Source organism: Lipotes vexillifer, unplaced genomic scaffold (assembly GCF_000442215.2).
Source record: "Lipotes vexillifer unplaced genomic scaffold, Lipotes_vexillifer_v1.1 scaffold732, whole genome shotgun sequence".
NCBI classification, from domain to species: Eukaryota; Metazoa; Chordata; class Mammalia; order Artiodactyla; family Lipotidae; genus Lipotes; species Lipotes vexillifer.
The window spans coordinates 4,532,483-4,549,059 of NW_006792596.1; the positions used below are offsets into that span (position 1 = coordinate 4,532,483).

The 16,577-nt window shown below is 36.0% G+C and overlaps 2 protein-coding genes across 4 annotated transcripts in view; one reads left to right on the forward strand and one right to left on the reverse strand.

Annotated features, from left to right (window-relative positions):
• GRIK2 (glutamate ionotropic receptor kainate type subunit 2) overlaps positions 1-16,577 on the reverse strand; it is a 668,512-nt gene that overhangs the window by 399,379 nt on the left and 252,556 nt on the right. For all 3 annotated transcript variants that reach the window (XM_007465776.1, XM_007465777.1, XM_007465778.1), the window contains exon 3: positions 13,683-13,940. In XM_007465776.1, coding sequence (XP_007465838.1) covers positions 13,683-13,940 — 258 coding nt within the window. The remainder of the gene's footprint in view (positions 1-13,682; positions 13,941-16,577) is intronic.
• On the forward strand, positions 1,533-1,978 carry LOC103075492 (guanine nucleotide-binding protein G(I)/G(S)/G(O) subunit gamma-5). The gene has a single exon (XM_007465775.1). It carries the CDS (start codon positions 1,541-1,543, stop codon positions 1,745-1,747), a length of 207 nt encoding a protein of 68 aa, XP_007465837.1. The 5' UTR covers positions 1,533-1,540; the 3' UTR covers positions 1,748-1,978.

Below are 16,577 nucleotides of genomic sequence, written 5' to 3' on the forward strand. Positions count from 1 at the left end.
GGCACACAAACAGAAATACAGATCAATGGAACAGGATAGAAAGCCCAGAGATAAAACCACACTCATATTGTCACCTTATTTTTGATAAAAGGGGCAAGAATACAATGGAGAAAAGACCGCCTCTTCAATAAGTGGTGCTAGGAAAACTGGACAGCTACATGTAAAAGAATGAAAGTAGAGCACTCCCTAACACCATACACAAAAATAAGCTCAAAATGGATTAAAGACCTAAATGTAAGGCCAGACACTATAAAACTCTTAGAGGAAAACATAGGCAGAACACTCGATGACCTAAATCACAGCAAGATCCTTTTTGACCCACCTCCTAGAGAAAGGGAAATAAAAACAAAAATAAACAAATGGGACCTAATGAAACTTCAAAGCTTTTGCACAGCAAAGGAAACCATAAACAAGGTCAAAAGACAGCCCTCAGAATGGGAGAAAATATTTGCAAATGAAGCAACTGACAAAGGATTAATCTCCAAAATTTACAAGCATCTCATGCAGCTCAATATCATAAAAACAAACAACCCAATCCAAAAATGGGCAGAAAACCTAAATAGACATTTATTCAAAGAAGATATATAGATTGCCAACAAACACATGAAAGGATGCTCAACATCACTAATCATTAGAGAAATGCAAATCCAAACTATAATGAGGTATCATCTCACACCAGTGAGAATGGTCATCATCAAAAAATCTACAAACAATAAATGCTGGAGAGAGTGTGGAGAAACGTGAACCCTCTTGCACTGTTGGTGGGAATGTAAATTGATACAGCCACTATGGAGAACTGTATGTAGGTTCCTTAAAATACTAAAAATAGAACTACCATATGACCCAGCAATCCCACTACTGGTCATATACCCTGAGAAAACCATAACTCAAAAAGACAGGTGAACCACAATGTTCAACACAGCTCTATTTACAATAGCCAGGACATGCAAGCAACCTAAGTGTCCATCGACAGAGGAATGGATAAAGAATATGTGACACATATATACAGGGGAATATTACTCAGCCATGAAAAGAATAAAATTGAGTTACTTGTTGTGAGGTGGATGGACCTAGTGTCTGTCATACAGAGTGAAGTCAGTCAGAAAGAGAAAAACAAATACTGTATGCTAACACATATATATGGAATCTTAAAAAAAAAAAAAATGGTTCTGAAGAACCTAGGGGCAGGACAGGAATAAAGACGTATAGCTAGAAAATGGACTTGAGGACACGGGGAGGTGGAAGGGTAAGCTGCAATGAAGTGAGAGAGTGGCATGGACATATATACACTACCAAGCGTAAAGTGGATAGCTAGTGGGAAGCAGACACATAGCACAGGGAGGTCAGCTCAGTGCTTTGTGACCACCTAGAGGGGGTGGGTTAGGGAGGGTGGGAGGGAGGGAGACCCAAGAGGGAAGAGATATGGGAACATATGTATATGTATAACTGATTCACTTTGTTATAAAGCAGAAACTAACACACCATTGTAAAGCAATTATACTCCAATAAAGATGTTGAAAAAAGAGCTCTCGCGTGCGCCATGTCTGGTTCCTCCAGCGTCGCCGCTATGAAGAAAGTGGTTCAACAACTCCGGCTGGAGGCCGGGCTCAACCCGGTGAAGGTTTCCCAGGCAGCTGCAGATCTGAAACAATTCTGTCTGCACAATGCTCAATATGACCCCCTGCTGACTGGAGTATCTTCAAGTACAAATCCCTTCAGACCTCAGAAAGTCTGTTCCTTTTTGTAGTAAAATGAATCTTTGCAAGGTTTTTAAACCACTTTTCATAAACCGGTGAATATTCAAAGGAAAGCTATATCTGAAGCCTGTACAAAAGCCTGTCTCTATAACATGTGCCATACTATACAAACTTCTACTTTTGTCAGTCTACCTTTCTGAATATTCATGAATTTCTGTTTCACAAGGGTAATTATTTTATATACACTGGTGGCAGCATACAATAAAATACTTAGTATAAAAAAAAAGATGTTAAAAAAATTAAATGTATCAATGTTTCTCAAAGTGTTGTCACTAGACCAGCAGCATCATGATCCCTTGCTAACTTATTAGGAAAAAACTCTCAGGCCACATCCCACATGTACTAAATCAGACACTGGGAGTAAAGCCAGCAGGCAGTGTTTTAACACATTTACCTAATGATTTTAATGCACACTAAAGTTTGAGAACTACTAGACTAGGTTATACTTTTATAGGAAAAATCATCTCCCAAATCATAGCAATTTAACAGAACAAGATTTTATGCCGCATAAAAGCAAAGTCTGCTGTAGATCTAAGTAATTTCTCAAGGCAGCTCTCTTTGATATTTTGGGTCAGTATTTTGGGATACTTCAAACTTATAGCGCAACTGGTATGGCAAGGAATGAGTAAGCTGGAGAATTATGTGACGGGCAATTAAATGCTTCCATCCAGAAACAAGCAACACTACTGCTCACATTTCACCAACTAAAGCAGTCCACGTGGTCACACCTAAATTCAAGGATTAAGAACTGGGCTTCCCTGGTGGCGCAGTGGTTGAGAGTCCGCCTGCCGAGGCAGGGGACACGGGTTCGTGCCCCGGTCCGGGAAGATCCCACATGCCGCAGAGCGGCTGGGCCCGTGTGCCATGGCCGCTGGGCCTGCGCGTCCGGAGCCTGTGCTCCACAACGGGAGAGGCAACAACAGCGAGAGGCCCGTGTAACGCAAAAAAAAAAAAAAAAAAAATTAAGGACCTTCAATCTCCTGAGGTCTAGAAGTAGAGATAACCACATACTGGTAAACATTAGTAATGCAAATCACAATTAGCTATGTTTCCTTTTCCAACTGCAAGTCCCTGAGTATAAAGCCAGAGTTGCTGAGTAATAGGAGCTGGCCTAGAAATCTCTAGTTTTAACAGTAGCCCAGGAAATTCCATTATCTGATATCCATTAAATTTAAGAACCAGTGCTTTGGATTTTAATTTTAATATCTGTTATATAATTAACTTTGTTTTATCAAATGGAAGATGATTGAATTTACAGAAATGCAAATATTTATGACAAGTAAAATAATGTCTTTGGTTATTATAAGAAGGCAAGGAGAGGTGTCTATTAGGCTTTGTATCGTCATTAGCTTTTACTAGCCAAGGATAGATTTAATACATGTTTAATGTATTTATGCAAAACAATTCATTTCTTGAGCTTCTTTTTGAATCACTGAAATATGAATAGTAGACACTGTACCACCTCCAAATTGGAATAAATCTGAAATAATGATGTACAATTAGCCTGTCTAGAATTTGGGTGTTAACTCTTTTCTTGCTTTCTCTACATGTTTGCGTCTAGAGGACTCTGTCCCCAAATATAGTTTACATACCTTATATTAAAGCAAGATAAACATTTATACAATGTTCAGTAGGAAACAGAAAACTGTTTTAGAAGGCAGTCATGTTCACCTGATGTATAATGAGTATCTAACCTAGGTTTTAATCCATTCAGGATCTCAATTTTTTAAAAAGTGTTTCTGATACTGAACCAATTTATTTTTAATCAAGTATCCAATAAATGATCTATTACATCTTGCAGAAATGAATATATGTTAGATTTATTTCTTTTCTTCTTTCCCTGAAGTCTTGTCTCAGTTAAAAATGAATCCTATCACTATTTTATGGGTGAATGCTATGGACCATAATCACTACTAAGTAATTCATATAAAAATGAGCCTCTATGTGGAAAAGTCTCTACACTGAGTTATTTTTAAAGAAATGACATTACTATTGCAAAGAAGTAATGGAACATATACATATATGTACATATATACATAAACACATATACACATATAAAAAAATGACAGATGTCACAAAAATCTCCTTCAATTCTCAGTTTCTTAAAAAATCCTTCTCCAAACTAAAACAAACAAAAAAAAACTGCCTTACTTAGAATTCTTTATCTCTTTCTCCCTTGGTTATTTTTTACCTTTTTGCTTTTTATCTGACTCTTCCTTCAGAACTCCCACGACATATTTCCTCAGCTCATTCAAGTCCTAGCTCAAATTTCGCCTTCTAAATAAGGTCTCTTCTAATAACAATCCAACTTAATATTGCAGTACTCCCTCCCTGTACTCCTTATATGCCTCCCTTGCTTTATTTCTCTCCATAACACTTATCACATTTGATGCTATATATATACATATTTATTTTGTTATTGTTTATCACTCTACACTAGAATGCAAACTCCACAAGGCAAAGAATTTTTGTCTGTTTTGTTCACTCTTGTACTTCCAGTACCTAGAACAGCGATGACACATAGTAAATGTTTGATAATTACTTGTGAACCAGATAAAGAAATAAGTTATTAAAAAAACAAAGGAAGAAGCAAATAAATGGAGGAATTAATTATAAAATATTTAGAGCTCTTAGGTTCAGGAAATCATCACCTCTGCTAAATGGGTCAGGTGAGCATGCTGAAAACTGTACTATAAAATTGATGATGAACTATTTTATCAACTAAACTCTTGCATTATACAAAGAATAGAAATACCAACCCATACAGGTAGAAGTCAGGGAAGGTTACTTCACAAGTTTACTTTGTAAGAATATTTTAAGGTACATCTGAAGGTGGTGAACAGATCACCAAATGAGAAGGGCATAACAAGCTGAGAGAACAAATTGTGCACAGCAAAGAAACTTGAGATAGCAGAGCATGATTGGTAATGGAGAACTACAATTATTCAAGGAAAGCTGTAGCATAAATATTGAGAGAGGAAATACCAGGGAAATAAAATCAAAGGGGCACGACAGTACCAATGATGAAGGCTGCATGTGTCATGCTGAAGAACTAGAACTCATTTTTCCAAGAACTGAGGAACCGCCAAACAGCTTTAAGCCTGGGCATGACATCAGCACATTGTCATTTCTAAAAACACCATTTTGTCTGCATCAGAGACATGAACCTAAATAGGGTAGAGGGCAGAACATGGTCTAGGTGGTTTACGATAAAGATGTGAACTAAAACAGATGGTAGGGATGGAGGACAGAAGTAAATTTGAGAAATGTGAGTTAAAAATGAGAAGTATTAAGCGATCTGTTGGAAATGAGGGAGAGAGAAAGACAAGAATCTAGCATGACCACTAGGAATCTGGCTGGGCAACTGGATAAAGAGGGAAAGCTAGGAGAAAAAGCAAGTTTTGGAATAAAGGTGATGAGTCTGGCTTTTGTTATGCTGGGTGAGATGTGCCTGTGGGACATCCAAATAAAGATGACCAATGGGTGGCTGAATCTCTGAGTCTGTCACTTGCTAGAAGCAACTGAAGGTGTCCAGCAGCAAGTCTACAACATACAGGCAGTGAAAAGGCATGAGTCAGATGGAAGGCTTTAGGGAGAGTGAGGTAAACAAGTAGAAAACAAGAAACCTGGGAATAAAACCTGAACAGCATCAGCTTTTAAGGAACAGAGAAAGAAAAAAGAGTTTAAGAATATGAGAAGGGGAATAAATGGCTGAAAAGAAGGACACGACAAGGAGAGAATGATGGCACAGAGGCCAAACAAGGAGAGTTTTAGTCTTTCACTGACGAAGGGAGTAGTCAAAATCGTCAAGAGCATCAGAGAGATAGTTTAAGTACTATCGTTCCCCTACACTGCATAGAGAAGGAGACAGACAAGACCAGGAAAAGGCTAAGGGAAAAGTAGTTACCAGAATGCTCACGCCAATATGTTCCAGATTTAAATATAGAAAACTGGCAGTGTTTGGTCATCACCAGGGAATTATTCTCGTTTTATGAGTTTTTTTCTTTCCAAATAAAGGCAAATACTACTGGTCATTGAAGTCTGGTACAAGTCCTGCTTCTTCTATTTCTTTAGACCTACATATGTATTTATTTCACTATCTGCAGAAATATGAATTGTATGATTATTGTGGATTAAAAATTTTATTTTTGTCTTTTAGGGTTGGCAATATTTTAAAGATTTTAAAACTTAGAGAAATAATTAGTTCTATGAATATGTTTAAAAATACTGTCGAGTAATCAAAATTTAAGTAATAATATTACAAATAATTTTGAGGCTTGCTTAAATGGAAATAAAGAACCTACGTTCATGCAAAACCAACATGGTGGAAACACTAATACACCAAGCTATGTAATCAGATATATCCTAATAATTAGGTTTAACTCATAATTGCTAATTGTATTTCCACTTGGAATTAGAGCACTTGAAGCTATTTCCACTTTGGATTAGAGAACTTGAAGCTTTGCACTTAGAACATATAACATATAATCATCTTAGATCCAAATTACCCCACTCCTTTAAATAAAATTAAAATTATTTGGTTATATGTTTTATAACACAAAAATTGTTGTATTATTCAAAAGTTAGTATCTTCTAGAAATATATTTTTTCACATCAACTTCTATTGAATTATTTTTTATCCTATTTAAATATAGGTGCAAAATAAAATAAAATAATTTTTTACTCTTACTAACTCCAAAAGCACACACAGATGTATCTAGAACATAGTCTATAAGTAGAATTCATTCAAGTTAATAAAGTTAGTAAAGAAATCATTTCTGCTTTTGCTTAGGATAAAGGCCCTGGCCTTTTTTTCTTTTTCATACCATGGAAATTAATCAAAGCTAAGTTTGTTAAATATTAATATCTAAAAGAAAATACTGATTTTCCTTCATTAATTTAAAAAAAAATTTACATTCTCTCCCCTAAATTCTTATCATGTCTATATTCATCTCCACGACTGCCTACTCACTAGCATAACTCTGAATTTTCTTGACCTACCATGACCTAGTTTTTTGTCAATTGTCTTCATTTCCTCATATCACAAAGGAGTCCAAATGGAGAGCAGAGAAAAATGCCACTGGGAGCATTATATGCCCATACTAAATTCCTACTTTTCAAGATGGATTTCCACCTCCAACACCACTGGATGATTCTGAGGTGCTTCAAGATTAATGTGTTAAGAACCAGATTTATTATACCCTTTCCCACATTTCTTTTTCTTGTTTTCCTTTTAGTAAATGTGCCATTGATGAGTAACCCAGACCAGAAACATAGAGGTCATCCTTACTGTCTCTGTCTCCATCACTTCTTCACTTATTTACTTACTAAGTCCTACAGTTTGTATCTCCTAAATCTTCCTAGAATTCTCTGCTTCAAAATCATTCTACCAAAACCTCTTTAACTGAGACTATTATCTTGTTTTCAACTTGACTAATTCAGAAATTCTCTTGCTTCTGGTCTTGTCCTATTCCTTACCGTATCTCAATAGCCTCAATGCATTCTCCACACTGGTGTCAGAGAACCTTTACCAAAATCATTCTGATTGTGTCATTCCTGTTCTTAAAGTAAAATAATGACAACAAAATGAACCAAATCAAAACACAATAACTACCATTATATCACGGTATTTAACAAAGTGGTTTCTGCAGTTTACTTCCTTGGGTCAAAACCCAGACCTTCCATTTACTTGCTATGAAAGCTTGGGCAAATTATCTCAACTCTCTGCATCTAAATAGTCTCATATTTTAAAAAGTGGGCCCAATAACGATTCCTTTTTCTTAGAGTATAGTAAGGAATAAATGGCACATACCACATGCCATTTCTATTATTGAGAGTTTTAAGCTCCTACTATGTGGGCACCATGAGGCACTCTGCATATCTCACTCATCATGACAACAATCCCCTGATGTATATACATTATCTTCAATTTACAAATGTGTCAACTCAAGTTTTTAGTCAAATAACTTGCTGAAAATTACACAACAGAGCCAGGATTTCAACCCATAGTCCAGTCAGTGGATATCCCTCTCTCTGTGTTCTTTTTTGATTTCCTAGGAAAGGAACTGAATGGGTGTATGTCCATCCCTGAGGCACTCAACGGTGATCTGGAAAGCAGGTTCACATCATAGAAACATGACTGGTACTGCTGTAACATGCAGGTTCCAGAGCAAAGGAGCTAGTAAAAAGCTCTTTTTTATTTCTCCTACGTTGGCCTTTTATACATTCTCCCTCATCCTTCCTCAGTTTCCTTGTTTCTGATGATCAGTCGTAATGAAGTGCCTGTCGTTGCCTGACAAACCAGCTCTCAGGCATCCTCACATTTACACATGTTACACCCTTATGCCCCTTCTCTAGTTGAAGCATTTCGACTTGTCCTTTATGATAACTTAATGATAATGGCATCCTCTCCAAAACTCTCCTCTGCCTTTACCAGGCAGCTTTAAAACCTTCCCTCCCCTAAATTCTTTTCATGTCTCTATTCATCTCCTAAGCTGCCACAATATTTTTTTCTTGTCTCTCTCTGCACTTGACACACTATAATAGTATCCTTCCCACATGTTCTATCTCCCCCTCACTCAACTTTGAGCACATGGAGACAAAGTTTTACCTATAATACTGTCCCTTGTGCTGAACATAGCACCTGGTATACAGAAGGTGCTTGATAATGATTGCTCAAATAAGTAAATGAGTAAATATATTTTAATTGTTCTTAACATATAAGCACAATTCACTCCAGATATCTTATAAAATTTTTGAAATGATTATTGTTGAATCTATTTACTCAATGGCAAGTACTAAAGAGCTACCTAACCTAAAATGACCTCTGACAGATTACTTAATCCATTAGAGCTTCTTTGTCTAAACACTGGATATAATAATACCTTTTTATGCATTCATTCCTTCAATATTTATTTAGGTATTTCCATGAGCCAGGTAATACCTAGGTGCTAGCGATAGAATAGTGGGCAGCCTTATGGTCCATCCTATTCAGATGTGTATTTGATTGAGTGGAAAAGTCAGCCAAGAAAAGTCATTCATAGTGTGATGAATGTTCTCATAGGGGATGGTCATGGGAGTACTGCAGTGCTATGGGGATATGTTGAGGGAGACCTATTCCAGGCTTGGGAGCTGGGGGTCTGGACAGTCTTTCTTTGTGACATCTAAGCCAGATGGTATGAATGTTTGTGTGTGTGCAAACACACACGTGCATGTGTGTGGGTGCTTAGTGGGGAGGAGGAGTTGGGGCCAGAATGAGAGAAACAGGCGGACTGGACAGTATTTTTGGAACCTGAAAGAAATTTAATGGCTCAATTTGAAAGACATAAGTGAGGGATTTAGACTCAAATATCATTGGAGAGGTACAGGGACTAGATGAAGTCAGGTCTTATAAGCCTTCCAAAAAAGTTTTAACTTTATCCTTAGAGCAAGAGAAACTATTAATAGGACAATGGGTCAGAATTGCATTTTTAAAAATTACTTTAACTGCAGTGTGGAGACTGGATTAATAGGGAGACTGTTAGTAATAATCCAGGTGAAAGATTTTGACTTAAGAATTAGTTAGAAAGCATGAAAGAAATGAACAGATTTGAGAGTTCACAGAGATGTAGAATTAACAACCATTAGAGCTTGATTGTGGGACTGAAGAAAGGTAGGAATCAAGGAAGATGTTCAAGTTTCTGCCTTGGGCTGCTGGTGAGCAGAAAAGCCGGTTACTGGAGGAAGCAAGGATAGTGAAGTGTTAACCTGTTTCCCTAGAATTGGTTTGTTTTTATATAATTGTTTTGAAGATTAAGTGTAATAGTTTATATGGTAGCAACTACCTCAATGCCTAGTGCACCACAGCTGCTTTCTGTAATCATTTCAATTCCCTTCTTCTCTTTTCCAAAGTTGTACCAGTAATTTAGTAGCAAAACTGGGACTAGACTCCCAGGCTTCTGTTTACCAGTCCAGAGTTCTTTGTTAATGGACTGCTGATCTATAAACAAAGATGAAACAGAGGAATTTTAAAGCAAATATTCACAACTTATCCTGGAATTGCTTACAAGCTGACAGCTATCCAACTTATTTTTAGTTTATGTTTAAAATGAATCATATGTTCCAAAATGACTGACAGAAACACAGTTTTGTTTCTGAAGCCAATTCTTTTCCATCATTTTGGACATCATTCAGAGGTACAACAGACTTTCAGGGTGTTTAAAAGCATTCATCCACGACAACAACAAATGCTAATTATCATAAAAAATAAACAGCTCCTGTTAACATCGTCCTAAGAATTTCTCCTACTCCAGCACTATACTTCATCTACCATCCCATCTGTTTTGGGGGTGGGAACAAAACTGGATGAAAGTATAATTATCATGTATCAAACTGGACAGACAGCACAACAAAATAGAAATGAATATAAATGGGAGGAATAGCATACATAATAAATCTGGAAAGGAAAAAAGAAACATATATAAAATGCATACTGCATCATGCAGTAAACAGCAGATACACAAATAATTCATAATGAAGTTATGAATGTTTATCTCATTGGGTATGAGGTGGATTTCTCTCCCATTTCAGTTTACAGTCCTAGCTGTCATCAGATTTTTCTCCCACATGATCAAATAGTCATCTTGTTCACTTGGGAAGTTTACTCTCTGTTAAGTTCTGTTATTAAAATTCCACCTTGAGGGTTTCCCTGGTGGCGCAGTGGTTGAGAGTCCGCCTGCCGATGCAGGGGACGCAGGTTCGTGCCCCGGTCCGGGAAGATCCCACATGCCGCGGAGCGGCTGGGCCCGTGAGCCATGGCCGCTGAGCCTGCGCGTCCGGAGCCTGTGCTCCACAATGGGAGAGGCTGCAACAGTGAGAGGCCCGCGTACCGCAAAAAAAAAAAAAAAATTCCCCCTTGAGACTTTTAAACATATCCAAAAATCCAAAAAAAAAAAAAAAGCCTACTTCTACATATTTATGAATTCATTTCAAAGACAATCTTCTATCTTAGAGTCAGTTCTATCCCCTAAAAAATCAAGAAGAGCAAAGTTCTAAAAGTGTGTTAAATTAAAAGGCCAGTTACAAATGCAATTATTTCATTACCAATAATATTAAAAACATGAACAACCACATATCCCTAAATAGAAACTAGAAGCTCAAGAGGGGCCTGGAGTTTGTTTCTTTTACTGGCATATACTTACACCTGGTACTGTCCCTGGAATGTAGCAGGGGCTTAATCAATGTTTGTTAAATTAAATAGTGCATAAAATGGAGCATTAACATGCTTTTTTCCCCTCAGAGGATTTTTTTTTTTTTTTTTTGCGGTACACGGGCTTCTCCCTGCCGTGACCTCTCCCGTTGCGGAGCACAGGCTCCGGACGCGCAGGCCCAGCGGCCACGGCTCACGGGCCCAGCCGCTCCGCGGCACGTGGGATCCTCCCAGACCAGGGCACGACCCCGCAACCCCTGCATCGGCAGGCGGACTCCCAACCACTGCGCCACCAGGGAAGCCCCCCCTCAGAGGATTTTTAAGGCATACTTACTCTATGAATAATTCTGTAATGACTCTAGGTTAGCATTCATATTTAAATAATCAAAGACTTTTGGAATATCCAAGTATTGATGCCACCTTCAAGTAATAGTAGTGGTGAAGTTTCTTTTAAATATTAGCTTAAACTATTTTTGTGTGTGTGTGTGTGGTACATGGGCCTCTCACTGTTGTGGCCTCTCCCGTTGCGGAGCACAGGCTCTGGACACGCAGGCTCAGCGGCCATGGCTCACGGGCCCAGCCGCTCCGCGGCACGTGGGATCCTCCCGGACCGGGGCACGAACCCGCGTTCCCTGCATCGGCAGGCGGACTTCCCAACCACTGCGCCACCAGGGAAGCCCTAGCTTAAGCTATTTTAATAAATGTAATCTTAGGTCAAGTTTCCGTTAAAAGTATATACATCTAATTAACTGACTGTTTCTCTATTTAAATTTGTCTCAATGATATAACTATTTAGAATATTATTCAAAGCAAAAGATCAACTACATATGAAACATTACTTCACCAAACTATGATGTGACCTTGATCACAAATCCCATTATCTCTTTATTCAGTCACTCAAGAACAACATATGTGAAGTAAAAATGTCAAATACATATACATACAAACAGAATAATGAGGAAATGTGGTATATCATAAACATTTTGAACATTTGCCAAATTTCTTTCTACTATGAGGAGTTTTAAGATAATAAGAAATAAATATATAATATCACATGTATAACATACATATATATGTATAACATATATGTGTGTATATATACCATGTTTATGTGCATATACATATGAGGATACGTGATATTTAGTCAGAATTCACCTGAATTATATCAGAAGAGAAAGGAGAAGTAAATAAACTATGGATTCATGCATGTGTATTCATATTTGTATATTTCTATATATGACCATCCATAAACATAAGTGGACCATTTTGTAACTGAGCATACCCTGGAGTATCACATTACACACCCTCAGAGAAACCATTCACACAGAACCTGCCATTCATAATTTGACATATAGAACTTTACCAATGATAGAAAAGTAATGATTTGGAATATAACAATGCAATAAATTTAACAGGTCTATCTAATTTAAGCTTAAAAACACATCAAAGGTACTTAGGTTATTTTTAAGGGCTTTTACTGTTGTATTTCTAAAGTTAAAATTTTTAACAAACATTTCACTTTTTTAAATCAAAAATGCAAAATTACACATTAATAGAATGTGTATTTAGACTTACTCTTTCTTATCCTAAGTTTTAAAAATTTTCAAATTATTTACATTATTTTTCCAACCCTGTAACTCCCTGTTCTCTGTTCTCTTGGGAGAGTTCCTATCTGTCAATTTGCAAATGGTCAATTTTATTGGCAAAGGGACTAATTTCTGCATGTAGTTCTAAATACTACATTTATAAACAAAGTGAGCTCCTTGTGTATTTGGGGAGAATTTAAATTCAAATGAATTTCAATTTTAATGTAAACATAAAGGTACAGTGAAATGTTCTAGAATAAAATATTTTAAAATTCTAACTTAAAGAGCACTCTTTAGACTAGTGATAAACATCTTAATGTGAAATTCCTTATCACTAAGTAATAATCAAAATAGTAGGCAGTTCCTTTACCGATATAACTTCCAAGGAAATTAATACTTTATTTTTACTGTTTACGTTCTTATATTTCTCTGAGACTTGTTTTTATCTGATACCTCAAAATAACCATTCATATATAAAAATAATAACATACATTAAAACAAGAAAGCACAGACCACCTCTAGCCAGCAAATATTCATTTAAAGACACGGAAATAAATACAACTTAGTAAATACTATTTTTCAAGTCCCTAAGCTATATCTACATATGAACAGTTCCAAAAACTCAGAGTATTTCAATAGGTACTTTAACGTGCTATCCAGATATAAAGGTTATTACTTTTCACACACATTCTTTGCACATAAACAGCTATAGAAAATGTTAAGGCCAAAGTCTGAATTTCTTTTTTTTTTTTCCTGGATTTCTTGATAAGCTTCAGTGACAGCAAGTTCTGAGGCTTTACTCTGGGAAACTACCCTGAAATTAGTAGAAAAATTATTTGAATGAATATTTCAATATTATATGTCACACTATCTCTATTCTTCATCCAATACTATGGTTCACAGTAACATCCTTCCTAGAACAAAAGTGCTTATTTTACAAATATAGAAAAAAAAATGTATGATTTTTTCTTTGTTTGGACGTATGAAATTAGTGTTAATGTTTCATTTCAAATGTTTTCCTTCCCTTAATTAAAAAAAAAACACAAGAAAAGAACAAAAACAAACAAAAAGAATACAGTAAGAATCTCGAATAAGTTTCAGAAAATTACCTATATTTAAAGCATAGCCGCAAAGGCTACTGATTTTTCTTACCAGTGCTGTCATCATAGACAACTGTGACAGTTTTCCACTTGAAGAACTGCACCAAGTCCAAAATGGCACGGCTGAGTGAAGAGAAGTCTGGGTAGAGACTGACATAGAAGGAATCTTTGTTGTCTGACACCTGGTGCTTCCAGCGGGTCTGGATGTGGGGAACCCCCAGAGCATTGCAGATCGACTGCACTGCATTTGCTGAAGAGCTGTGTGAAGGCCCGAAGATGGCAGCCACCCCAAGAGACAGCTGATCACAGGCTGAAGAGGAGATAGAAGTCTGTCAATATTGAGGGGAGAGATGCCAGTGTGCCAATATTACCACATTATTATTGTTAACCCAAAGGCATCATCTTGAAAGAAGATTTGTCTTTAATATAACATCTGCATCTAGCTGATTTTACATTTTGTCTAACTCCAAACATTTTCAGTTTGTTACAAGGGAAACTCACCTAGACACCTACAGCTCAATGTTCAAATAATTCTACAAATAATGTCAAGGGAGGAGAGGAGGAAGGAGAAAGAGGGGGAATATTCTAGGATTTAAGGGGAGAGTGTCCATTTTGGAAGAATACTTCATATCGGGGAATAGTGTTCTTTCCCCAATTCACTGGTCATTCTCTACAATTTCAAATTCTTAATCAGAAGCCATTTATCTTCCACTGCCCATCCAAAAAGCTATGGCTACACATAGCTAAGTATCTGCAAATATCTGATGATATAGGTCAAGCGGTGCGTACAAACACCCATACAAAACCTGACATGAGTCATAGAGGGTGATTTCATAGGGATTAATCTCCTTGAGTAGGAAGAACATCAAAGTATGTAATTAAATAGATAAGTATTTAATCGTCTTTATTTATTTGGCTTTTGGATACTATAAGTCTTCTATATTGTACTGAATTACTTTTTTTAAGTTTATATTGGGTTGGCCAAAAAGTTCATTTGGGGTTTTCTGTAACATCCTATGGAAAAACCCTGAACGAACTTTTTGACCAGTCCAATATTTACTTGTAGAAAAGTTTACTCACATCAACAATAATTACAGTAATTAAGAGACACATAATTAAATCAGAAGGTATTCAGATGGGAACAGAAAGACTGTGACGGGACTTGAAATTCTATAAGGTACACTAAAGCAACTGGCAAGTTCGGGTCTAGAAAGTCAATAGTTACTGGAAACATGAAACTCATCTTTAAATATTTGAAGATCTGGCCTGTGAAAGAGGCTAAAGTTTGTTTCATTTGACTGGAAAAGGAAGAATTAGGGCAAATGTTTAGAAGTTTCTCACAAATTTTGATACAATTTAAGGGAAGTAAGAAATCTTCAAAAGTGGAAGTCTGCTCCAAGAGGCAATGGTTGTATATCCCTGCAAATATTTAAATTTGACTAAGGAGAATTGTTATTGGGATTTAGGGATCAATTAGGTGTTCAGATTTAATCTCTCACAAATAGTTTGTGATTCTACTGTGCAAAATTTTCTGATATTTTCCTTCAGAGATTTTGCCACATAAAATACAATGCAATGGATGGATTCTTAAGCATAGAGATATTTAATAAATAAATTTTAGTTGGAAAAAAAAGTTTACACTTTCTTCAAAAATGCAATATGATATAAATAAATAATTTTTGAATATATAGATTCTTACTTTTAAAATAATGATTAGAATTCTAAATCAGTAGAAAGGTTAGAGCCTAAAGTTTTTCACTCACACAGGTTTTAATTCACATACATTGAAAATAAAAGATCTTCCTTCTCCAGATTTTTGACAAGTCACAAATCAAGAAAGTTAAAAACCACTATATTAGTTTACATAGAACTTTTTGAAGTGTGTTCAAATAAGAAATAGAGTTTTCAGGTATCAGAGGAGTCACTTAAAAGCAATGTATGATTCAAATAATAATTCAAGCTCTAGTGCATCAAAGTTTATTTATGGAGCAAAACAGTATTATCTACTAAAAGTATAAGACCATATATCACTGAAAATGTTTACATTTAAACATTTAGCTGATATTCTTGCCTTGGAAAAATTATTTTTTAAAAAAATTTAAGAATGTCCAAATTTATTATTTGTTATTTTGTAATTAGTCATAAATATCAGTATTACATACATATTTATTGAGGCCCCATAAGATTCAAAAACTATGTTAGATCTCTCCTTTATATTATCTTTTTATATATTGCTGTGCCCTCCAACCAGCAATAGATTGACAAGAAAGAGCTTCACAAGACAAGTTCCAAACCTCGACATCCACCCTTTTAAACAACTCACAAAAAAACTTATTCATACACTTACCTGAGCTTTTTCAGCTTCAGGCCAAAGTCACTTAAGGAACTGGATTCCCAATAGATTTTTAATGGGTGACAAAATTTGTAAATCCTTTTTAATATTTTGAAAACGAAATGAGTTTACCACCTCATAATTTTGCTAAGATATTCGCAAGATTGTAAGCTGTTTGTCGTTAGAACATTCTAGTCCACTTTTCTTTTATGTTGCTACTTTGAAGTACCATTAAGAAATCTATTAATACTTTATTTATACTGCACTCATATTCCATATTCTTTGGTCTAAATTATTTCATTTGAGACAGAGCTTCTTCTTCCTAATGGAAATAATCATGAACTATGTCAATAATCAAATGCACTTGTCTTGCAGTTAATGACTTATTTTGCAATTATGATGACAAACGTAGTATTTCACAATAACCTTTACCCTTTTTTTCAGCCTTCAAAACCTTTCACCACCCTGACATGGTTCTGAAATGTGGAAACTTATTTTTATTCATAAAGATACGAATTCAAAGGGCAAGCAGAACATAGGTTTTGATAAACACAAGTAAGCTGGGGGAAAAGAAGGATACTTTCATCTCAAGAAATATTGTACCTTATTAACTGC